This window comes from Protopterus annectens, chromosome 7.part0, assembly GCF_019279795.1.
Source record: "Protopterus annectens isolate FY-2018-M chromosome 7.part0, PAN1.0, whole genome shotgun sequence".
Classification (NCBI taxonomy): Eukaryota; Metazoa; Chordata; order Ceratodontiformes; family Protopteridae; genus Protopterus; species Protopterus annectens.
The window spans coordinates 1,251,072,833-1,251,098,879 of record NC_056739.1 but is presented as its reverse complement, the minus strand read 5'-3'; the positions used below and the strand labels follow the sequence as shown (position 1 = coordinate 1,251,098,879).

Here is a 26,047-nt window from a genome sequence, read left to right as displayed (position 1 = left end):
TGGCAGCCACCATAATTAGACTCATCAAAGGCCTTACCATGTCTAGGCAATTCTGATTCTGTATCATAGCTCAAAAAATCATTTACTTAGTTGCACCAATTTGCTCAACCAGTATCTCTGACAGAGCAGTCTGCACGGAATCTTTAATGTCTGCCAACTTACTACACTCCCAGAAAATATGTTCCCAATTACCTCTCTCTTCCTCATCACACCTCTAACATTTGATATCTACCTGAGGAAAATTCTTTGGAATCTACTTGGGGTATAAAAATAAATATGTAAACACTTCCAAGCAAAGATCCTAAATCTTGTAGACTTTGTTGCATATTTGGGAGACATACATATATCCCCCCACTGGTTCTTTGTGAATTGTTTATCCAATCTCTCTTCCCAATCCTAACATCCTCTGATTGATTCATATAGTTATGCATTATTATGTATGCTCTACTAATTATTTCAATTTTAACAGCAGCTTCTGTTCTACATTCCACTAAATACTCTACCAGTGCTAGTCTTTTACTTACGATCCCCCTATATCTTTCTCTTTGCTTATACTGATATCGGTCCTTGACAGGGAAGGCAGTCTCTAGCCTGCAGTCCAAATACTTGGTCACTTCCCATTCTATTACATTTCTCTTTCTAATTATTTGCTCCCAATTCCTTGGTTCTTTTTCTCCAATACATTCCAGCCCCCTCTTTGCCTACTGTATGTATCCCTAACTGTCATTATCCCTATTGAAATAAACTCCTTTCTCCATTCTCGTGTTGGCTTACTTCTTAAAATAGTTTTTGCTACTTTATGAATATAATATTCTGTGTGGTTATTGTTATTATTAAGGATCTGCATTAAAAATCCCAGTCTCTCCTTGTTTCTTGAGCCCCCCCCCCCCCATTTCATTATCATCCCTTTCCACTTTGAATTACAGGTTTCTGCTTGTGCTCTGTACAGGAGCCTTTACTGTGTAGCTCTGAAATACCCCTTCAAATCCAGTTCATTTGGAAGAATCAGCTTATCCCACTTGACTTTTGCCATTTTCTCCTCCCAGATAAAATCCTTCAGCTCTTTAATTGCTATCCACAACTTCTCTCTAGTTGATAACAATATGCTTGAACTGTGCATAAAACTAAAGGGACTAAAAACATTTTAACTGCTTGTATCTTGCTATCCACATCCATGTAACAGAGCTTCCAAATTCTCAGTTTTTGCATTATCTTTTATTTAGTCTCTTCCCACATATCCTTAGTTGCCACACCAGAATACTTTTTAATCCATACTCCTAAGTACTTCACTTTATCATGTCCCCATAAATATGGATATTGCAGAACCAATTTGTGTGAGGGTACATAATTTACAGCTACTGCCTTTGTTATAGCTTCATTAATTTTAGATTCTGAAAAGATCTGAAACTGCCTCAAATGGTGCACAACACCGAAATGTCCTTTTCTGGTTTTATCTGCTATAAAATAATATCATCTGCAAATAGAGCCAGCTTTTCTTGACTACCATGTCAATTATATCCTTGAATTTCTAAGTCTCTTATTTTCTTTGCCAATGGTTCTAAATATAATGCAATTAAAGTGGAAAAAATATACCCCTGCCTGGTTCCTCTTCTCAAATAGAAATTTGCTGAGAGGAACCCACCCCACTTCAGTTTTTACCTCCAATCCCTCATATATCCTCCTAATTAATCTTATAATTTTATCAGGAAACACAAATGCTTCCGTTGCACAGCTCATAAACTCCTAGCTATCTCTGTGAAATGTTTGTTAGTGGTATTTTCTTACACACTGCTTCTGTCTGGATCATCAGTGTTCTGTTAATGTTGTCAAATATGTGCCCCCCCCTCCACAAAACCGTATTGACCCATACCCGTCAATTTTGGCATCACTTTTGCCATTCCTTTAGGCAGTCATTAGAGAGATAAACACTTTATAATCATGGTTTAGGATTGAAATGGGACTGTATGAAGCTTGATCTAATGGATCTTTACCCTCTCTAGGTATTACAGCTACAGCTGTTTTCTTCCAGGATGTTGGTACTTCTTCACTTAAAATATTGTTAAAACAAAACCTTCTAGAACTTTATCAGTTTTTCCCTCCTTGCTTCCAAACTTCCACAGGAATACCATCTATTCTTGGAGACTTTCATGTGGATTGGTTATACATCACCATTTTTATCTCATCTCCTCCTTTCCTGTTAGTAATCGAGCCTCATCTACCTCTAACCTTGGCATATTTAATTATTCCTTAAACCTAACAAGTTGTACCTTTTCTTGATCTCTTTTTTTTTGATATACAGACTTTCATAAAATTTACAAAATATTTTTAGTTCCTCTACAGGATCTCATTTTATCTTCCTTGTTATAGGATCTCTAAGCCTGGTGACAACCCCTTCTACTTTCTGTTCCCTGAGAAATTGAGCAAAAAGTTTTTTTCACTGGGGTTATCAAAAAAACTCTAAACTCGTGCATATTATCGGGGTAATCCTATTTTTTTCTGCTTAGCATTCTGCAATTGCTCCTCTTTTTGTTCTGTCAGATACCCCCTATTCTGCAATACTTTAATATTTGTCAGGCCCTATAAATAATTCTTGTTACTTCTTAACCATATCTCTCTTCATTTCCACCCTATTTTTAAACTCCACTTTAATTTTATCCCACTCCCTAGCTATATTTTCAGAAGAAATTTCTGTCTTCTATAATAAATAACTCCTGAAAAATTTCCAGTTATCCCGTAAATTCATCTCTTTTCAACTGAAAGGTGGGAAAGTGCCATTGAAAGAAAGATGTATTCTGTTTTTATTGCTCTTTATCAGATTGTCTCCATGGAGACATGAGGACCAGATACAGAGTTGCTTCTACAAACATTTATTTACTAGAGGAAAACTTCATTATATTTTTTATTTTTCTGCTTTCTCTCAAATCTGTTACTAGATCAAGCCAAAGGCCTGAATCCAGTCAGTCATCTATGAAAGAATGAAAAAAACACAACAATTTTTTCTTGTATCATTCTCTTTTGATCAGACTTTTCTTCTTTTTTTATGCTGCAGTCCCTACATTTCTTAAAACTGAACCAAGAGAATGACAGAAGAAGGAAAACAACACGGATACCTGTTTACCTTAGTATGCCCATTACACATGAAAATAACTCAGAAAACTTTACTTTATAGCATGTAGATTACATCATGTATTACAAAAAATACTACTGTTAAGAACAACATTTTGGTTTACTTACAGTTAACTCTCTCTCCTTCCCTTCTCCTAAGTGTTTTTCCAAACAATGACATGAAGTAGGGCATATGCTTTAGAGTCCCCTACAAGTGTCAGAAAGTCCAATATTACAGGTTTTCTTGTTCTGTCATGTTTCACAAATATAATTAGTGCTTTGTCAAATTCCGAGTTACTGGTTTTATTCCTGTTGATCTCCATCTCCCAAATCCAGTCCCTGCTTCATTTCAAAAATAATTTCAGCTCTTCAAGTTAACTCTTGTGCTTTTTTCTCTCTCTCAAATATTTTCATGAAACGTTGGAAAAGGTTTCACTGGCACACTCCCTTTGTGATCTTTATTACCAGAAGAAGAAGAAGAAAAATCTCCTTCTGTTTTACAGCTCACTTTTTGTTGGACAAACTTTTGTATTTCTTTGTTAGCATGTTCTGCATCAAAAAAATGGTTTTGTCCCTCCCTGGAAAGAATATTCTGAAGATAGCTGGGTACATCAGTTTGAATTTCACAGCTGGTTCTTGACATTCCCTGATTACCTGATTAGTGGAATAAATTTACTCCTCTTCTGGCTGGTGTACATTAAGTAATCATTTTCCACAAACACTCTACTGTCTCTTACTTTTAGTACTTTGTTCTTCTGCCACAGTTTTGTCAAAAGCAAATCCTACTGCTGGCAGGATTGCACCTTTACCATTTCAGTTCTAGGTTGCTTTCTCATGGCCAGGTTTGGAGCATACACACAATGTGCCCTTTCATTTCATAACTCCTGCTGTGGAATACTAGTTCAGTTGATTATTTGTACTTTCATAAAATTAATATAGTCTGTTCCTTCCAGCTTCTCTGGTACACAAAAAAAAAAACAGGTTTCCCCTACATGCTCTCTCCTCTAATTCTATTATTTTTTGAAACCTCTCTTCTTGAGCAGTCTCATATTCAGCCAGCCTTTTCTTCATTTCAACCTCTGGTTTTTGCAGTTTTATCTGCAAAGATTATCAGAATACCTGTTTAAAGCTTCATTTATTTCCAGCCTTTTGCTATTTGAGTCGATATACTCCAACAGTGTTTCATTTATTTTAATCTGCTCTGAGTAGATTTGACTTATTTTCCTTCTAGGTTCGTGGAAGTCATGTCTTGCACTGAAGCTGGAGCTTGCACTGCTTTTTGCTGAACAGCTGCACAATTCTTCCCAGTCAGTGTTTTTTTCCCTCACCTTTTGTGATTGATTTTCTTTCAGGTTCTCTGAATTTCTTTTTTTTTGCTGGCATCCAGGCAGTGCACTTACTAGCCAGTTACTGAAATTTATCTAGAAATACAAGTTTACTCGCTACCTCTTCTAAGCTTCTATTTTCAGGCAGAGAAATGAAATTAAAATGTTACTCAATGTGCAGCCATATTGGAAGTCCTTCAGTTTTGCATTTTATTCCTTTATAACTTGCTGGTATTCTTGTTTGGAGTTTACATGTAATGCTACATCATTTACATACAGTAACACTGTTGATCTGTCCTATCAAACCTACCTGATTAAAAATCCATCTCCAGTATGAACAGTAGTGGGCACACAGCTGAACTTTGATGTACACCCAATCCCACTGGGAGCCCCTCTACGAGTGTGAACACTGTTCATCCTTGAGTTACTGGGTACTTGTACATAGCCTTTACTAATTCAATGTTTTCAGGGCTCCAGACAATCGCAAGACTGCCCAAATCAGCTTTCTTGGGACCAAAAAGATGACCTACATCAACAGGTACTGCGTATTTAAATACATACATTTCAAAAGAAACAAAGGTGAAAAGTGTTTTGTAAGCAAAAGGTATTGCATCTATTTTTTTTTTTTTTTTTTTTACATTGAGGTATTCCAGTGTCCATTGTAGCAGCTGTGGTGGGAATGGCTGTTAGTGTAGTAGAAGGCCTAGGAGATGTAATAATGACTGGAGGAAGTAGGCATTTGTTATTAGTGTGGAGTGATGTCATTTACATATGCTACAATCATAATATACATGAACAGTCTTACTCTGCAATTACAGAAGGGGAGAAAATGGAAGGGAAGAGGAGGTGGAGAGGGGGTATATGAAGGAAACTGAGCATGGGTTAGGTGAGGTAAGTGTAGGACGGCATAAAGGAATGAGGAAAGATGGCATGGGGGATAGGAGCTATTAACAAATTAGCCATGTGGAAAAGAAGCATCTGGATAATGAGCTATGTGGAGAGGAAGAGTGTAGGAGCTGGGAGGGATCAAGTAATACCTTGCAGCTCGAAACATTTACATGCTGCTTATTTGAACAGATTTTTGTGCGTTTAGTCTGAATGGGCAGAAGGGGGGTTGTAGACTGATGGGTAGGGAAACAAAAGTTTGAGGACCCATTAGTTTTTAAAGCTGTGATCAGTGATAGTCTGTCAAGAAGGATGGCCAGGTTAAAGGGGGATTGGGATCAGAGGTGGTAGAATACAAGGAGTAGAGTGCATCTTTATTTTATGAAGAACCCTTTGACCTTGCTCAGAACTATGCAATGGTGATAAATCTGCATATACAGTTGACTGAGGTTTGGAGGATGGACATCCTTAGGGGTGGCCATATTTCTCCAGTGTACTGTTACATTCAAAACAGCCCTGGAACTACACTGACTGCAAAATACCTCTTGCTAAAACTAAGATGTTACTCACATTTAAGCCAATTACTCCCCCCGAATCCCATGGCTTTTTTCTTTTGATGCTCATTCCAGCTGCACATTTCTTAAGCTTCTCATGATACAACATTTTTTCCTGTCCTCATTTTACCTGTGCTATTTGAGACATCACATATTTAAGTATAAACATCCTTTTCTTATTTTCCATAGTTACAGGCAATGCAAGCAAAAAAGCCTCATCACACACACTTTTCTCCATTTATCCATTCCCTTTCTCACTGGTCTCAGAAGTTCCCTATCCCTACTCACTTTCAGCATTTGATTAACATTACTTACCTCCCACTACCCCATTTCTCTATCTAGTTCAGCTTAGTTAAGTTTAGCTAGGACCTTAGGATTTACCGTGCCTTGTTCAGTGAAGACTTGCTCTATCTTACCAAATCTAGACTGATGAAAACAGATTTCATATTTTATTTAATTATTTTCATATTTGTTGACCAGGTTAGTCCGATTGGGCAGGAGCCCTTTTTCAGTAGAGGCCCGAGGAGAAAAGCTCCAGTTAAACAATTACAATAAACAGTATATACAAAGCTGATACATTTCAGTGTGGTTTTGAGCAAGTACAAGTTCAAAGGTGGAAGCAGAAGATCATATATAGTAAAATAAATTAGGTGAACAATACTATATACAAATACTACGCAAAAATGTTCTACAGTGATACAAAGCAAATAAACTTAACCTATGAAAGTGTGAGACCAATAACAGTTTAGTATACAAGAGACAGAAGAAGCTGGTAGATAATTAGTAGGAGAATTAAGTTGGATCATGGCATAAACATGACCATGAGTTAAATAACTGGGCTTTTAGCTTTTTTTTGAAGAAATTAGTGTTAGTAATAGAATGCAAGTATAGAGATAATTTGTTTCAAGTGCTAGCTACGGAGTGGCTGTATAGGAATTTGCCAATGTTTTTCTTAGGCATGTGTACCTCTAGAAGGCACTGCTGTGAGCTTCAAAGAGCTTGATTTGGAGTGTAGTAGGAGATCAGGGAAGAGACAGCAGGGCAAAAGGTGTGATTGTTAAGAATGGACAGAGTTAGGTACAGTGGGGGTAGGAGCAGTTGATGGACTTCTTCAAGTCAAATGTGCCTTTTGCATACTGACTCTGAGGGTAGGTGATAAAGTCAAGAGAAGGCAAGCTGTTGTTAAAGCTAACTTTTGACTTTATCCTGTGTTTGTGTGATCTAAGAGTTAGTAGATTCAGAGATATGGTGTGTGTGTGTGTTTTGGGGGGGATGCAGGAAAGCCCTGCCCCCAAATATTTTTTATATGTTCTGTGACCTACTGGACATGGTTTTCGTTTTCACAGTTTTTAAAATTATTTATTTATTTTGAGGCTGAACAAGTTTCAGTGAATTGAGACTCTGTGAATCATTATGAGCGCCCACCTAAGCCATCTGCATTTCTGGTCTTCAGATCTTCCTTTTTCCAAAAAGTAATGATGCATTATCTTTCTGTTCAACCTAAACACCAATTTGCAATTTCTCTTTTCTTTTTCTATGGTAAGGCTGTAGTATAAAACAAATTATTTGTTAGCAATTTGCTATGTCCTGCCACCCAAGTCTGCAACTATTGTATGGAGACACTGGATGCTAATTAAAGAGGCAGATCACCCAAAGCAAGCTTTCCTGTACAACTTCTCAGTTTGTTTGTTTGTGTTTTTTGGCTTTTCCCGGTTAGGGCTCGCCACAGCGGAACTCCGGTCCGCTAATGATTGGTAGTGGATTTTTACGTACCGGGTTACCAGCCCTAACGCACAACCTTCAACGAAGGCACGACCCCATTCACGTATGCCTACACACAGAAGATGCTCTAGCTGTGAATCGAACGGGACGTCTTGCTATGAGGCGACAATGCTACCGCAGCACCACCACCGCAGTATTACTTCTCAGTGATTTACTGAAATGATACTATGGTTACATTATAAAATGGTATAAGTTCTGCTCAATTAATTACACAAATGTTATGTGCAAACAGGCGCTCCTATTTTTACAATGAACAGTACTAGCCAACTACAACTATGTAAGATAATCGTAACATAGAACTTATTGTCCTAGTCAAGGTAACCATTATCTGCAATGTAATTAGAATTTGCTCCAGTTTTTCTGTCAATGTCTAATCTATAAATGGGATTTTCCCACTACTGACTGCCCCAGCCAGTAAAATGTTATATTAAAAAGGAATAAATAAATTACCATAATGACAGAATTCATCCTCATGACAGGATCCAGTGGAAAAGTACAGTGCATTGGACATTGCCTGAGTTGCCATAGAACGCAAGAGCTTATTCACAACTGGGTCATTTGGATCCACTGCTTTGTCAAGAGAGTCTGCCAATGATTTATTTGAACTAGAAAAAACAGAAAATGAAAACAAATAAGACTTAATTATTTAAATCATATACCTACTTTTTATCACTCTAATTTCACCACCGCCACCAAAAAAAAAAATCAGTGTATAGATGAAAGAGAACATGCCATAATTCTGAAATATCAGTGTAACCATACAGAGGAGTATGCCTTGTTTAACTGTGCAAAATGCTCATTTTGTCTTGTATTGAAGGATCAGATGTAAAACACAAGCAGTTAGACATCATACCTGAAGGTACCTTAACCCTTTACAGAAGGAGGCACACCACCTGGAACATACCATGATGTATGAACAGGGGAGAAAGCTGTAGACTTCCACCAAGACAAGCTATGGTGACACTGTTTGTTTGCATCTTGAAGCTTCATAAATACAAAAGGCTTAGTGGTAGGTGGTGGGAGGACATGGGCACAAACTAGCTGCAACAGTGTTATACCTTTGCCATTCCTGGAACTGCACTGCCATACCGGCCTACACAGATATTATACACCAACAGATGAAGCTGTGGCTTTTCACAACACCCACCAGGAAAGCATGCAGGTGGGTGAAGTTAGTAGGGTGTGGTGTAAAAAATGGAATCATATCATTTCCAAACAAAAAAGAAAAAGTAGGTAGTGTCACCAAAGGCAGAGCACATCAAAGTACAAAAGTCATAGAAAGAACAGTTCTGCCACCAATCCTGCTAAAAACTTGAAAATTAAAAACTTTTAATAAAAATAAAACAATGATAAAATAAAACACACTGGCTCATAAACCGGATAAGTGCTTTCGGTGTAATACCTTTTTCAAATCCTAAATGTTAGCCAGTAAAACTTCCTGTTAAATACCTCCATTCTCTGGTATTCACTCATTCAAAGATACTTAATAGCCACAGCAACATAAACACCATTTCAATATAGTTAGAGTGGTGAAGAGGTTTTCCTTTTAGTGCAAGTTTTAAAGGAACAAATGCATTCAGACCTGGTGGCTAATCTGAACGCAAGTTCATTATCCACTTCATTTCATCAATTTCTGTTTGATTTACTAAATCACCACCTCTTATATGCATATTAGTGCAAATGGTAGCCATTCTTTTAAGTTTATGACACTAACTAGGCTCCATGAAACATTAAGAGGTGGTGATTTAGTAAATCACATGATCTGCTTTAATGATTTCTTTGCCTCCAAACAATCATCCCTTTCATTCCTCCTGCAGGGAAGGCTCACTCATTTGCTAAGAAGGGTGGAAGCCCTATAGTCTAGCCCATTTGTCCTCTGTTTATGATGACAGATCTCCCACTTGAAGGTGAGATTCAGGGGTTAAGGAGCTAGCCAGTATGCTAGTCATGCAGACATCCTAACTTCTACTCCCATTTGCGGTTTTTGTGAGTTCCAAAACACTGCTTTACAGGAAATGAGAGCATGTCACTGCACATGCCAACTTCATCCATGGGCAATGTGTGGCCATTTGCTGTACCTCAGACCACTCATCTTTTAACCTGAACCCCCTGCTACAGCATCCATAGCCACTACGGACAAAGGGTTAGCCACATCCTCTGTGGCTGTTGAAGGCCCCTCAGTTGGCAAGGGAGAGCCACTCTTGTCAGTTCTTGGAGAGGAAATAGGGAGGGGTTTTCCCTTTTGTGTCAGAATCCTGTGCCCATCCCTGGGGAGGCAGCTGCTGCCATTAGTAACACAGTTGGGCCCAATTTTCCTGTCAAAAAAGAAACAGAAAACAAAAGTATGTTATCTACTCCTCCTCAAATTTCTTTGAATTTCTTTGGATAGGAGTAGTTTACTGGGACTGGCTCAGGATTTCATTCAGGATACTATTCCTCATTGTAAAGTAGTTTCTGAATACGGAAAGAGGGATTCCTCTTTTCCTGGAGAAATTCAAAATTCTGAATCTGAATAGGAAGATGCAGGGATAGATTCAGATTTTTTTTCCCCTCAGATTTCTGATTCAAACTCAGAGGAATGCTCAGTTTATGATTCTCCCTGTGGGAATTCCCTTTCTCTGAGACTACTGCCAGAAAGAGCCAGTGCTTTTAGAGAGAGAACACAGAGGTTTCTCAGTCCCTCAGAAAATACTATGACTTGTTACAGAAGGATTTTCCAGGAACTACACCCTTTCATCCTGTTCTGTCTGCTTTAGAGGATGTGTGTATTACTGCATGCAATTTTCCTGATAGTCAGACCGTTGCCCCTAAAAGCCAGATAGGACTTATTAATGTTTCCCAGTCGTTTAAAATCATTGTACACTATTCCCAGCAGACATGGCCTTACTTAATCCCACTGCTGCTAAGCACTTAGCTAATTCCAATCCTACTATTTTAGATAAGAATGGGAAAAGTACTGATAGGTATGGAAAAACTGTACACTTCTGCAACTTTGCTTTTCAGAAATTTGAATTGTCAGGCTCATATTTTTAAAGTTTGTTCTGACAAATGGTGAAAGTATGAGGAATGTTTTATCTGCTCTTTCTTCTTGTGAGGCTAAATCTGCTTTTTAAATAACTTAGTTTCTTCTACTGCCCAGGCCACTACTTATTGTTTACAGTGTGTTTAAGGACTCTGCTGTAATTCTTCCACGGCTGTTTTAAGGAAGTTTGCATGGCTGCATTTACAGAACTTTCTAGATGATGTTAAAAATGAGATTTTAAATTCTTCCCTGGATAACACTTTAGTGTTTGGCCCCACTACTGCAGATGTGACCTAAAAGTGTGATGTAAGGGGCAAGCTGATCCACGCAATCTCTAAATTTTTCAGCCATTCATTTGGAAATTTTCCAAGGGATTTTCTTTCTCCTCATCCAATTTTGTCAAAAAACAGAATAAACTACATTAAGACAATTTGAGTAAAAAGACATTTAAGAAGTCGTCTCAAAACTCCCAAAATCAAGGGGAGTCCAAGAAATTTGAATGACTGTTCAAGAGACCTTGTGAGCCTCTGCCACCTTGGTCCTTTTTCTCTTTTAAAGACAGACAAATGGGTTCTGAAAATCATTCATCAAAGTTACAAATGGAAAGAAATTCCTCCTTTCCATGTGGTCATTTCTCATCCTCCAGATCTGACTCATTTGTTTCCACCTGTTCATCACATGCTGTCCAAAGGAGTAATAGAACCAGGTCCTCCTTCGCAGGTGGGGAAGGAATTTTATTCAAGAATGTTCCTAATGCAAAAGAAAGAAAATGCTTGGAGACAAGTTCTGCATCTTTCTTTCCTAAATCTGTTTGTGATGGTGCCCAAATTCAAAATGACACTTCACAATCTGTTACTACTACTACCTCTCTCATCTTTCCTGGCAACAAGATGCTTATCATCACATCTATTCATCCAGACTTCAAAAGTTTAAGGTTTTGTGTGTCTGGATCACATCATCAGTTCTCTGCCTTACACTTTGGACTATCCACTGCAGTAAAAGTGCTCACAAAGTGTCTAGCTCCAGTAATAGCTCACTAGGCAACAGGGTATCTGCATTTTCCATATTTAGATAATTTTCTCATCTTTGCAGAATTGTTTTCAAAGTGTCTGGAATCTCTCTCTCTCTCTCGTGAGAGATCTCTTACCCAAGCTGCAATTCCAAGAGAACAGACTTATGTTCCTGGGATGTCAACTAGATATCTCAGTTCAAAGAGCTTTTCTTCCACAGGAAAAAAAAAAACAGATCTTTAGATCTTTTCCTAAGGTTTTCTACTCAGACTTTGATCACCATGAGGGAATAAATACCTCAGGATTTTCAGTCTCATGGCATCTATGATTCTTTTAATACCTCAGGCAAGACTCCATATGAGAAAAATACTGGTATCTGAAGTCTCTTTGGTCCCAGCATCAACACCCTTTACCTTTTCAAATCCCAGTGTTGGGGTTTATCAGAAGAGAAATCCTTAAATCCAGGTTTTCCCTTCTCCCTCCCAAAGCAGTCAGTAAGCAGTTTCAGGAAGCATAAAACTGCAAGGGGGTGTGGGATACTAAAGAGAGATGCAAGCACATAACTATCAAGCAGATGCTTGCCCTGATAAAGACACTCAACTCTTTGAACCATCGTTGGTCCCTGGGGCTTCTTCAAGTGGTCAAAGACAATACCACAGTCATGTGGTACATAGCCTAGTACCAACCTATGAACCTATCGGCCCTAGGGCCCATACAAGCCTAGCCATAACAATTCCCTGGCTATTTCTTCCCACACTATTTACTTCCCTGGACCCCTGTAACATTAACAAGCAAGGGGGAACTAGGTCGTTACCCCCCCCTCTTGCAAACTAGCCATGTTAGCTTGGGATACAGGTTCACACCACGACCTCACTCTACAAGCATCCTACATTTTGTCATAGCAAAACTGTATAGCATACAACCTAAGCAGGACCACAAATGAAAACTAGATAAGGTGGTCTTCCAAGCTTTGATCTGTGAGGAGTTCTTCAAGTAGACTTCTTTGCCTCCTCTCTGAACAATCAACTGGCAAAATACTGTTCCAGGACTCCATGTAAAAAGGCCTGGAAGATAAATGTCTTTCTTTTCTTTGACTAAGAATATTTCTGTATACTTTCCACCATTTCCATTAATATCCAGTGTACTTCTGAAGATTCAGAAGAAAGAATCTTGCAAGTTAGTTGTGTTGACTCTCTTCTGGTCCAGCCAACCATGGTTCTCCCTTATTTTTGAAATGGCCAGGGACAGTTACCAGAAGCTTCCTCACAGACTGGATCTACTCACACAAGAACACCCCCGACATCAATCATCTTCAGTTGACTGCCTGGATGATAGGGTCTTAATTTCTTTTAGGTATCTGTTTACTGAGGATGTGCTTCAGGTACTAGTGGAAGCAAGAAAGCCTGCTATTAGAAAATCATATACAAACAAATGGAAAGGGTTTTCTAGTTGGTGCCAACAACATAATCAGCACCCATTAAAGGTTAGACATTGTCTGATTTTACAATATTTGTATGAGTTATATTTGCCACTGTAGTACAATAAAGACTTTTGTGTTCTCAGACTTAATACTCTGACAATTTTAACTATATACTACACAGACACACAAAATTAATATTTTTATGTATTGCCTTTTGTTCAGTGAAAGACATCTGGAAAAAAAAAAGAAAAACTTTTCCTCACTATAATCTTCTGGATGGCCAGTCAGTGCATTTATTCTTCCCTACCACCTTTGCCACAGCAATACCATGATTACTGATGTTCATAAAGAGAAACATAATATTGCATCCAGTTAATATGATTACCAGTATCTTTTAGAAGTTTGTGATATCAATGCATTATTTCATACGTACCGTGTGTCTATGGTAAAGCCTTTGACTTTAGCACATGTAATCAGGTGTGAGAATAACTCCTGCCGAGGTGGAGGGTGAGCTCGTAATAAGGCACAATGAGGGTGTCTTTCCCATATTTTCTTTGCTACCCAGTGATTAGCCATAATCATACACTCAGCAATGGTCTCGTGCACTTCCAGTGGCTGCCTGGGTACAAGATCATCAATGCTTTTGTCATCACCCAGCTGCACTTTGACTTCAACCCCCTCTAATTCTAAAGCACCAGAAATGTTACGCTTGGCTCGGATGTGATGAGCAATATCAGTGAGGGTACGTAATGCCTCCACCAAGTCATTCACTTTCTGTTGTTTTGTGCTGTCATCCAGCTCCTCTAACTCAGAAATCTCATTCACGATGTCAGTATCACCATCCAGTAATGCTTGAGCTGCCTCATAATAAAGTTTGTATGCGGATTGGATAATGGTTCTACCATACCACACCTTCTTTACTTCATAAGCTTCATCCAGTTCCCACATGACACTCACTGTAAACCTTTTTGGGGGGAAAAATACAATTTGAGTCTGGATTAAAACACTGAAGAGTTCCAAGTCAAAAAACACTTCTAGGTGTCAATGCAAATTTAAGGGAAAAAAATATTACTTTTTAATTTCACATTTCCAAACACTGCAAGACTTTTAAATATTTATTTCTAATTATATGTGCTTCCACTTACTGCCTATCTAATGCTAAATGCGTCTGCTACTTTTTATAAATGCACTAAGATGTTTCTGACACATGTAGCCTGTTACATATTTTTTAAAGGCACTCTCTTACAAGACAGACACTGTAGCAAAGCATTATGTACTTATTTGTAAGATCATCAGTTTGCAAATACCACTTAGACATATACTACTGGGTTCTCACATTCAGCAACACAGAGCAGAAAGAATCAGGTGCAATATGGGTTCTGAATAAAACACTTAAAAGCACATGGGGATGCTTACTGGAGAGATCACACTTCAAATTAGTTGGAAGACCGTATTGATTTCTTATGCTCATTTTGGTTAGGTAATGTCTAGACTTGAAAAGATAATGTAAGTAGTGCAGCATTTAGCTGCAAAATTCCAAAGGAAAAAACTTCTAACAGCAGCACCTTAACATGAGAGGCTTCCAAAGCAAGTGCTAAATACACTGTTGCATGCTTAACGTAAGAGTTCAGCAAGGAATGTGAACAGAACCCCACTGATCGTAGCTCATTTTCATGCACTACAGATTGCTTGTTATATGACTGAAAATTAATTTGCCTTCTACAGTCTTGACTCTTGACACTATGAAGCACCATCAGACAAACTTTCTTTATTGAGATGGCATGTGGTAGTACTGACTACATATTTATTAGCTATCAAATTACTAACACTAAAGTTTTCTAGCTATACCCTGATGGCATGTCTATAGTATTGACTACATCTATATTCATTGCCTATTACCAACACTAGCATTTTCTATCTATACTGAAATAGCATGCTGCATTACTGACTACATTTACTTTTACTAGCTATTACTAACACTATCATTTTCTATCTATAAAGAGATGGCATGTCCATAGTACTGACTACTACTTCTATGTTCATCAACTACTACAAATGGAGTTGCATTTTAACAGCCAATCCTACTTTCCCTAAATAAACTGCTGCTTTCTTTCGAAGTTTTGATGTGGCAGACAAAAAGAGAACTGTGACCACTGTACAAAATATTATAATACTCAGACTATGAAGGCACAATGCGTCACTTAAAAGGGCATGCAGTCACACAAGTTAATTAGCAAAATTCACCCCTTGAAACAGTTTATCAAGGAACATGGAAAAGAACTGTGTAGTCCCACATAAAACTCGTGCAGCTTCTCTATCAAATTTGCAAAGAAATGACTGCCGTTTGGACTTACCAAAGTCGTGATATCTGGTATTTGGATGTCAGGTTTAAACATCCAAAGCTATTCAAAAAACATATTCTCAGCAGAGGTGTACCGCTGCAGCTACTTTACCCATCACTACCATAACAGATACCAAAAAGGTAACGTTGTGCTCTTACCTGATGGATACAAGCTGCATGGTGATACAGAATTCTCTGGGCTCTGACTTGGCTTTATCTTGTTGTCCTTACATACAAATAAACTACTTGATTTAACAAAAAAAAAAAAAAAAAAAAAAATGAGCAAACTTGCTGTATGTTGGCAATTTGAATCTACAATCCTGGAAGAAGTGTGTGTGTGTCACCTATGCAGGAAAAGTTTGCCCATTGCAACCATTTATTATAATTTACTTTGAAGTTGCATATTCCCAGGACAAGTTAAAACTCTGTATATTTGAACATGTTCAATAAGGCAGGCTCAAGTGACTGGAAATCACTTAAAAGCAAGCCGAAGAAAGTGAAAATTACTTTAGCAGCTTTAAAACAGTAGAATAAATGGCAGTATGTGATATTTAAAAGTGGAGGGCTAAATTAGCGAAATGTAACTCCAGCCTTAACTTGTCACAGCTTATTTTACCTGTTAATATCCGAGATTTCCAGCTACAAATACCTGCTGCTGTTGCTATATAAACATTTAAGCTGTATTCCAGGAAAAAGAAGTTATGTACTCACCATAACGTTCCATCTGAGTAGGTAACTTCATTTGTCAGCAACCTGTGGGTATTGGATCTGATTCGGATCCGAGCTGGCAGCTTTCCTAGCAAAATATCCGAGCTCCAAGCTCCTCCCCTACCCATAATACCCTGCTACCTCCCTCTAGTCCTCAGATCGAATTTGCCATAGTATCACAGAATACTACCATAACAAAAGGAAAAAACACCTGAACATCCTAACCTGGTGTTATCTGGAAAGTGAAGCACAATAATCCTTCAAGGACGAACTACAGGTCAGGGGGACGGAGGGAGGGTTGGTTGCTGACAAATGAAGTTACCTACTCAGATGGAATGTTATGGTGAGTACATAACTTCTTTATCTGAAGTAGTTAACTTCATTTGATCAGCAACCTGTGGGACAGAGTCCCCAGCTAGCAACAACTTGGGAGGTCCTCATGGAAGGATATTCCGAAGCACTGCACTGCCAAAAGATGCCCTTCCTCTGGATATTAGATCCAATTTATAATGTGTAATAAAAGTATGAGAGGAAGCCCAAGTAGCTGCTGAACAAATATCATCCAAAGGAACCCTCGACCAGAAGGCAGCAGAAGTAGCCACAGAACGGGTAGAGTGTGCCCGAACCCGGACGGGCTCAGGTCGACCAGAGCTTCTGTATGCGAGAAGGATGCATTGGGAAATCCACCTAGCTAAGGTTACCTTTGTCACTGGTTTACCCAGACAGGACTTAGCAAATGAAACAGAGAGTTGATCCGATTTTTGAAGAACAGCCGTTCTGTGCAAGTAAAATCGCAACTGACTATGTACATCCAGACAATGAAGTCTATACTCTCCTTTGTTGTGATAATTAGGAAAGAAGACAAGCAGATTGGTTGATGTTGGCTTCGGAAGCCACTTTAGACAGAAAGGAGGGATTAGTCCTGAGGAAAACTCTGTCTTTATGAAAAATGATGTATGGAGGCTTACTACAAAGAGCCTGAAGCTGCGATATCCTTCTAGCTGAGGTAATAGCAATCAGAAAGACAGTTTTCCAAGATACATACTTTAAGTCGACCGAAGCTGCAGGCTCAAAGGGGGGGGGGGGCAGTCAGAGCCTGGAGAACTAGGGTTAAATCCCATGGAGGAACTGCATCTTTAACAGGGGGTCTTAACAGAAAGGTACCTTTCAGGAACGTCTTGCAGATTTTAGAGGAAGCTAGGGGGCCAAAATTGTTTCCAACGTGGAAGTGGGAAATAGCTGCCAATTGAACTTTAACAGTAGAAGAACTAGCCCCTTGATGAAAAATATGTGATAGAAAATCGAGGACTGCTGGAATAGGAGCCGTAAAGGGATCCAAATTCCTATGCTCCACCCAAATAGAAAAGCGCTTCCATTTACTCTTGTAGACTTTCCTGGTAGAGGGCTTATGAGCGGCCACCAGGACAGCCTTAACTGAGGATGAGATACCGGGAGTGCTAGCCATTAATGGAACTGGATCAACCAAGCCGAGAGCTTGAGGTTGTCCAGGTCGGGGGTTCTCAATCCTAAGGGATGAGAAATCAGATCCAGAATGGGATCTAAGATCCAGGGAGGATGCACTAGATGAGACCGTAGGCATGGGAACCAGGTTTGACGAGGCCATAATAGGGCTATGAGGATAACTCTGCTCCCCAACTGATGAGCTTTTTGCAAGAATTTTGTCATCAACGGAAGAGGAGGATAAGCATAAAGATGACCGGATGGCCAAGCATGAACCAGAGCATCACTGGGGGTTTCCCCTGGTGGGGGAATTAGAGCAAAAAACACGCTGCACTTTGCATTCGAAGGCGACGCGAACAGATCGCAGCAAGGTTGACCCCATCTGAGGAAGATCTGTTTCGCTACTAAGGGGTTCAGAGATCACTCGTAAGGCGAGAGGATAGTTCGACTCAGCCTGTCCGCTAGAATGTTTGACCAACCCAGAATGTCCATTGCTATGAGAAAGCGGTTGGTGGATATCGCCCATTCCCACACTCTCATGGCCTCTCGGCAAAGTGGGTAAAATCTGGCTCCCCCCTGCTTGTTGATGTACCAGACCACTGACATGTTGTCAGTTTGAATTGCAACAGTCCCTGGAGGAAGAAGGGCATGGAGAGCCTGCAACGCTAGAAGCACCGCCCTTATCTCCAGAACATTGATATGCAAAAAGGTCTCTGTGTGAGTCCATGTGCCTTGGATGGATCTGCCCATGCAATGGCCCCCCCCACCCGAGGAGAGACACGTCCGTGGTCACTGTGATTTGGGGTGGGGACATGGAGAAGGGGCGCCCTTCCCGGAGGTCCCTGGAATGGAGCCACCAAAGTAGAGATTCCCTGCAAACCCTGCTGAGGGGAATAGGGGACGACAGGGGGTGACGAAGGATGGACCACTGGACCTGTAAGGTCCATTGAAGAATTCTCATATTCAGACGTGCGAGCGGTGACAGGTTGATGGCCGCTGCCATGAACCCCAGAGCCCTCAGGACTAATTCCGCTGTAGGGGACGATGATTGTAGAAGAGCCAAAACATGGAGGTTTAGGTTGCAGAGTCTGTCCGTCGTCAGAAAGACTTTGGACTGAATTGTGTCTATCCTGTTCACTATGAAATCCAAGATCTGAGTAGGCTGAAGGAAGGATTTCTTGTGGTTGATCGTGATCCCTAGATGATGGGCTAGATGTAGGAAATTGTCCCTGGCTGAACATAGTAGATGCCTGGTGGGGGCAGCTAGGAGTCAGTCGTCCAGGTAAGGAAAAACCTGTATTCCCTGAAGCCTCAGGTGGGCCGCTACAACTATCATGACCTTGGTGAACACCCTGGGGACTGTGGTGAGACCGAAGGGTTGGACCCTGAACTGATAATGGCTGGCTCCCAGCCGAAAGCGGATAAACCTCCTGGATTGCCTGTCCATTAGAATGTGGTAGTATGCATCCTTGAGGTCTATAGAGCACATCCAGTCGTTCTCCTGTAAAAGTGGGAGAATGGATTGAATGGTGACCATCCGGAACTTTTCTTTGGCAACTGACAGGTTCAATGTGGACAGGTCGAGAATTGGCCGCAAGTCCCCCGTCTTTTTTGGCACCAAAAAGAACCTGGAGTAAAAGCCTGATCCGGATTGCCCGGGGGGGGGGGGGAACGTGCTGGATGGTTCTTTTTCTTAGTAGTTTCTTTATTTCGAAGGCTGCTACCTCCCTCCGATTGGGTGGGACATCGGGGAGGCGCCCCGACAGGGGAGGAGAAGTTAGGAATGGAATTGAGTAACCTCTGGATATGATTTGGAGCACCCAGTGATCTGTCGTAATGGACTCCCAATGTGCTAGATGCTCCGAGAAGCGCCCCCGACTGCCTCCAGAGAGGAGCAGTTGGGCAACCCCTCAGGGTTACTGCGCAGGTCGATCGGAAAAAGGTTCCCTTGACCTGAAATTCTTCAGCCCCCCTCTGCCTCTGGGCCGGTGTGCACCCTTGTCCTCCTCTGCCTCTGAAGGACGAAGGATCTGGAGCGAAACGGGATTGTTGAGCTTTCCGGAACCACATCTTCTTCTGTCCTCTTTGGTTCCTGGAGAAGGACCTCTGAGGAGCCGAGAAGCAGATCCCAACGGCAGACAATGTCTTCCCGTCTTTCTCGCTCTGGAGTAGCGTATTGCGGACGGTTTTGCCGAAAAGCGTAGAACCGTCAAAGGGGGCATTCGCGAAAGACGCCTTGAAGGGTTCCGCAAAGTCGCAGAGACAGAGCCAGGCCTGTCGTCGTAAGACAATGCTTGCTCCACTAGCTCTAGCCGCTCCCTCCGTGGCATGGGAGAGAAGCCACATAGAGGTGTTTGTAATCGACTTAAGAGTGGCCATTCGGGCCGAGAAGGTCCGTTTGTCCTCGGCCGACATGGACTCTGGGGGTGATCCAGAGTACTCTTTGATTAGGTCCCGCTGGAGCCGAATTACATGTGCCATGTAGTTCAGTGACCTTACAGAGAAAGTCGTTGAAGCGAACATCTGCTTTCCGAGGCGGTCCATCGTCTGAGACTCCTTGTCTGGAGGATGTACCGAGGAACTCTCCTGTGCTAATTCCTTCTTGGTGGCAGCCGCCACCACCATGGCATCCACTGGGGCACCCTTACTCCAAACTGTCCTGTCTGTGGGAGGGCTGAGGATCCTGTCCGGTCTCTTGGGTATTGGTTCCACAGTGTCCGGCTCCTTCCATGCCCTGGTAGTTATGAGGTCCACCAGGGGATCGGTGGAAGGGGACACCCAAGAAGTAGATGGGGCTGCGTCGAATGCCTCCAGAAACACAGACTCATCCGAGGAAGGCTTTTGAGCTGACCACCCCCTCTAATACGCAGCATTTCCATAATGTCTCCAAAGGAGACGTCCTCGGGGGGTGACCTTGGGGAACCTTCCCCTTCCTCTAAGTCTGTGTCTTCTGTGAAGGACTCGGGTGAGTCCAAGTGCCTCCTCTTACACTTTCGTTTGTGAGGAACCTCCTCAGGGGGGCTGTCCGAAGAGGGCTCATCAACAATGTCCTGTTCCTCTACAGGAACCATCTGGGACATAGGCGCAGGCTGTCCCTGGGCCCGGATGATGGAAGACAGGCAAGTCTGAGAGGGAATGGCAGGTGGATCCGTAGCAAGAACCTGGGGCCTCGAATCCCTCGAAAGGACCCTCTCCACGACGTCGAATGCCGAGGGTGAGCTGCTCTCTCTAGGATCCGAAAGCAGCCCCCTCGCATCCGATGTGTGGATCGGCACCAGAGATGACCGGATCGGATCCGAAAGAACAGTGTGCTCCGACCTCAACGGAGCCGAAGGCACACTGGCCCCTCCAGATCCGACACTCAGTTCACGGCCCCGAGAGCTCCGACAGACTCGAGGGAGCAGTCGGGGCTAAAGTAGGAAACAGTGCCGGCGCCGACATCACCCCGGCTCCCAAGCTAGCCAGATCCGACAGTTCCGAACACCGATAGCGGGTCGGAGGAGCAATGGGGGTGAAAAATGGTGTCGAGCTCCCCCCCGGAGGGGGGGGGGAGAGGCAAGAGCACTCCCATCTGCAGCTGGGCCTGAAGAAATCGACGCATCATCCAGTCCATGTCTGCGTCGGACAGACTTCTAGTTGACCTGTATGAGGTTGCCGAGGCCGGCTGGGAAGGCCTCCTAGATGACCTAGAAGGTGACCGGGTCTCCTCCTCTGGCTCTGGGGAGAAACGTGGAGAACAAAGCCGGGAGGGGTAAGACCCGGAGACCTTAAGGGGAGAGGCGAGCTGCTTAGACGGCGGGGCCGAGGGAGCTGACTCGGCCCGCCTCTTGTGGCTATGATGCCCGTCTCTATCTCGCTCATTCTCTTTCCTGTCCTTTTTCCTGCCGTCCCTTTCCTCCTGAGCCGAAGAGGGAGTTTGAGTCCCGGCCAGGGGAGCGGGAGCAGCTGGTGGGGCAGCCGCAGCTGGCACCACAGGGGGGGGGGAGGACAAAGCCGAATTAGGGGGCAAAAGGCCCGCAAGGATTAGCTTGGTCCTCCTATCCCTCAAAGCCCTGGGGTTGAAGGCTGCACAAATAGTGCAGCCCGACGAAAGATGGTCCATGCCCAGGCAAATAACGCACCAAGTGTGGCCATCCGCTGGGGACAGCTTATGGCCACACTCGGAGCATTTAGAAAAAATAGCTTTTGGGCCTTCAGACATTTTAAAAGAAAGAAAGAAAGAACAGGTCCACGCGCACACACCTTCACACTCACTGACAGAAGGGGAGAGGGGAAGGTAAAATTTAACTAATCTAATATGAAAACTAACTAAATAGAGTAAGGAAGAAAAGGGAACCACATACACAAAGTTGAAAGATTTTTCTGAGAGAAAAAAGTTTAAATAACTTTTAAACTCACAAACCCACGCTAGGAGCTCGTTCTCAGATGCTTCAAGAAGCCGTGGCAAACGAGATCTGGGGACTAGAGGGAGGTAGCAGGGTATTATGTGTAGGGGAGGAGCTTGGAGCTCGGGTCTTTTGCTAGGAAAGCTGCCGGCTTGGATCCGAATCTCATCCGATAGCCACAGGTTGCTGATCAAATGAAGTTAACTACTTCAGATCACTCAATTTTCTCATAGAAATCAGAATTTAGGATTCATGAGGCTGGATATTAGTCAAACTATAGCAACTCTTGCCTGAAGTTCAGTGTGGGTTAGGTACAGTAAAAGCCATTGAATGCTACAGCTGAGATTACTGTTCCCAGGGACAGATTCATCAGTCCCAAATATTTCTCAGCTACAAATGAATCTGCTTCACTTCCCCATCTGCAGTATTCCACCCCAGAAACAGTACAATCAAACCATAGCATCAGTAAAAAGATCACATCAAATACAAACATTTCTCCCTAGTGCCTCATGTGCAAATACTCTAAACTAACACACAATAAACATAGGCCATACATATCAATGTAGCATCTCCTTTAATCACACTGTCAGCAGTAATCAATGCAATGTCCATTTCACACATGTGGTCCTACAAAACATGATTCAATTAAACTGATTATGCAGGAATTCTAGGATTAAAAAAATAAATATGTCCAGAGAAACGCATTTCAGCTTGCTGCTCTCCAAAGCACACATGGTCTAATAAGCCATATTAACAATTGTTATGATCAATAAAGTACAGTTTTGTACCTACCATAAATGTAGATGTTCGAGTGTTCACCCTGCTGCAGTCATCTCACTTGGGTTATCCTGCCGTCAGGCGGTCCCGCAGTCGGCCGGAATTCCAAAGTCTTGGTCCGGCATCGGTTGCTGTCGCCTCTTCCCTGACGTCAGTGCGCCAGGGGTATATATAATGCAACCAACACCATTTTCTTCAGTTTTTCTTGCCCTAGATGTCAGGTGCCCCCAAAAAGGTGGTCAGAAATTAGTACCAAATGGAGTAACCTCTGCACAAACACAAAATCCCTTCAGCTATAAGCAAATACATCAGTAAGGTATTGAAGAGAATTAGCCAGTAGATCAGAGGGGATGGAGGGAGGGTAACCTGGACTGCAGCAGGGTGAACACTCTAACATCTACATTTATGGTAGGTACAAAACTGTACTATGTTCATCGTGTTACCCTGCTGCAGTCATCACACTTGGGTTGAATCCCAAAGCTAAGTAAGGGGGGAGGTATCAGAGAGGGTTAGTGGAGGCTATAAGCTGGTCAGATTTTCTGAAAGCCTTAGTTTTGTCCAAGTAGTAACGAAGTTGCCTGTGAATGTCCAAGGAATGCAGGAGTCTCTCACCTTTGTTCTGTGGATTTGGGAAGAAGGTGGGTAAGTGGATGGTTTTATTTAAAGCCACACTGGAAACCACCTTAGGCATAAAGGAAGGATTACTTCGTAGAGAAACTCTGTCTTGATGAAAAATGAGGAAAGGTTCCACTGCCATTAGTGCCTGTAGCTCTGAGACTCTTCTAGCTGAAGTTATTGCTAGCAGCAGGGCAGTCATCCATGATAGGAACTGAAGATCTGCAGAGAAAGCTGGTTCAAAGGGAGGTAGCGTTAGTTTTTCCAGAACAAAATTGAGGTCCCATATTGGTGTAGGAGCTCTCCTGGGTGGTCTAATGTTTTTGGCCCTCTGAGGAACTGCCTTAGAAGAGGATGTGAAAATAAAGGTGGATCCGTGTTGTAGTGAGCTGAAATAACTGAAGCATGGATTTTAATGGAGGAAAAAGAAAGTCCTTTGTGCAACATCTCAGCTAAATACTGTAGAATGTGAGGCTGAATTGTGTCTTGGCCTTTAGCTTGGTTCCAGGCACAAAACCTTTTCCATTTGTCCGAATAAGCCTTCCTGGTGCTTGGTCTCCTGGCTTCCAGAATAACATCCAGAACTGCTTGGGAAAAAGGAGCTGGTTGGATGTTTAGTAGATTTGCCATGCAGCCAGATTTAAAGTTTTGAGCTGGCTGTGTAGAATCTGATTATTTTGTTGTGTGAGCAAATGGGGGATTTGAGGCAATATCCATGGTGGGCTGTGAGCCATATTTCTCAATAGCGGGTACCAGTGCTGGCGTGGCCAGTCTGGGGCTATGAGAATCAGTCGTGGTCTCTCCTTTTTGACTTTCAGAAGAACCTTTGTGAGGCGAGGCAATGGAGGGAAGGCATATACTGTCAGGTTTTTCCAACTGAAAGAGAGTGCGTCCACTTTCCAAGCTTGATGGTGAAATGTCCTTGTACAAAATTTTGTCAGTTGATAGCTTTGAGGACTGGCAAACAGGTCTATGTCTGGAAGGCCCCATTTTTGAGCTATCATTGCAAATATTTATGGATCTAGTTTCCACTCGTGGGGATCCTTGATGTTTCTGCTGAGGTCGCCTGCCAATGTGTTCCTCTGTCCTGGCAGGAATTGAGCTTGTAACTGAACTTGGTAATCCAGAGCTGTGTTCCATAAGATCATTGCTTGCCTGCATAGAGGGTAGGAATGTGTACCCCCTTGTTTATGTACCACATTACTGTGGTGTTGTCCGTCTGTATTGTCAGTTGTCCTGGATGTAATAGATCCTTGAAGACTGTCAGAGCTTTCTGTACAGCTAGCATCTCTTTTTGATTTATGTGCAGATTTCATTGATCTGCAGTCCATAGGCCTTGAACGCATTGCCCTGCCATGTGTGCCCCCTAGGCGTAATCTAAAGCATCTGTTGTGATAGTTTGCCTGGCTGGGGGCAAGGTGAAAGGCTGACCCTTGTTGAGGTGACATGCCTGTAACCACCATAGAAATTCCTGTTGTAGGCAGGGAATGAGAGATATCATTGTGTCCAAGCTGTGGCTGTGTTGAGACCATACACTTTTTAGGTACCACTGTAATTTCCTCATATGCAGCTTTGCAAATGGTATTATTAGTATGCAAGATGCCATGAAGCCCAAGGCCTGCAGAATTTTTCTTGCAGTTAATTGGGTCTTTGTTGCCACTGTCTTGAAATATTGAGTCAGTTGTAGTTGCTTGTCTGGCGTAAGATAAGCCTTCTGGCCCGTTGTATTCAAGCTAGCACCCAGGAATGTCATTTTTTGTGAGGGTACTAGTTTTGACTTCTTTTCGTTTACTGTGTACCCCAGACAGTTTAGTAGATGCTTTACAAAGGCCAGATGATGTAAGAGAATGTCTTTGCTTTCTGCTTGGATGAGGCAGTCGTCCAGGTATGGATATATTTGAATTCCTCTTTGTCTGCAGTATGCAATTACTGGTGCCAGGCATTTTGTGAAGACTCTGGGCGCAGTAGATAAGCCAAAGGGCAGTGCAGAGAATTGGTAATGGGTTGAACCTGCAATGAAACGGAGGTATCTTCTGCAACTTTGTCTGATAGGGACATGCAGGTATGCCTCCTTGAGGTCCAACGTTACTAGCCATGCTTCCTTGCCCAACATGGGAAGTAGCTGCTGTAGTGTTAGCATCTTGAATTTGGGTACTTGTAAGTAAGTGTTTAGAATTGAAAGGTCCAGAATTGGTCTCCAGGCATTGTCCTTTCTGGGCACTAGAAAGAGTCTTGAGTAAAATCCTTGGCCTTGCTCTCGAGTAGGTACCAGTTGAATGGCTCTCATGTCCATGAGAGCTGCAATTTGCTTTTGTGCCTCTGCACATTGATTTTGTGGCAGGTTTGGCATTCCTCTTTTCATTGGTAAGGTGTGAAAGTGGAATCTGTATCCTCGTAAAATTATGTCTAGGACCCATTTGTCCTTTGTGACAATGTGCCAGTTGTCTGCAAAAAGTGCTAGTTTTCCCCCCAAGGGGGCTGCCAAGAAAGTATTGCTTGGCCAGATGAGGTGCAAGTCATTGAGTTTGCCTTCTAGTGGATTGGGATCTGTCTTCTCCTCCCTTCTGTATTGTAGTGCCCCATTGGCGAGGTTTATACTGGGCTTGTGGTTGTCCTCTGCCCCTTGGGTGTCTGTATTTACCCCTCTGCGGTCTGTC

General features: G+C 42.2%; 1 protein-coding gene across 1 annotated transcript in view; it reads right to left on the bottom strand.

Moving 5' to 3' along the window:
- The window catches only part of DIS3L (DIS3 like exosome 3'-5' exoribonuclease), an 830,646-nt gene that overhangs the window by 120,444 nt on the left and 684,155 nt on the right, over nucleotides 1-26,047 (bottom strand). The window contains 2 exon segments of the mRNA XM_044077862.1: nucleotides 8,102-8,256; nucleotides 13,537-14,067. Of these exon segments, the coding sequence (XP_043933797.1) occupies nucleotides 8,102-8,256; nucleotides 13,537-14,067 (686 nt within the window).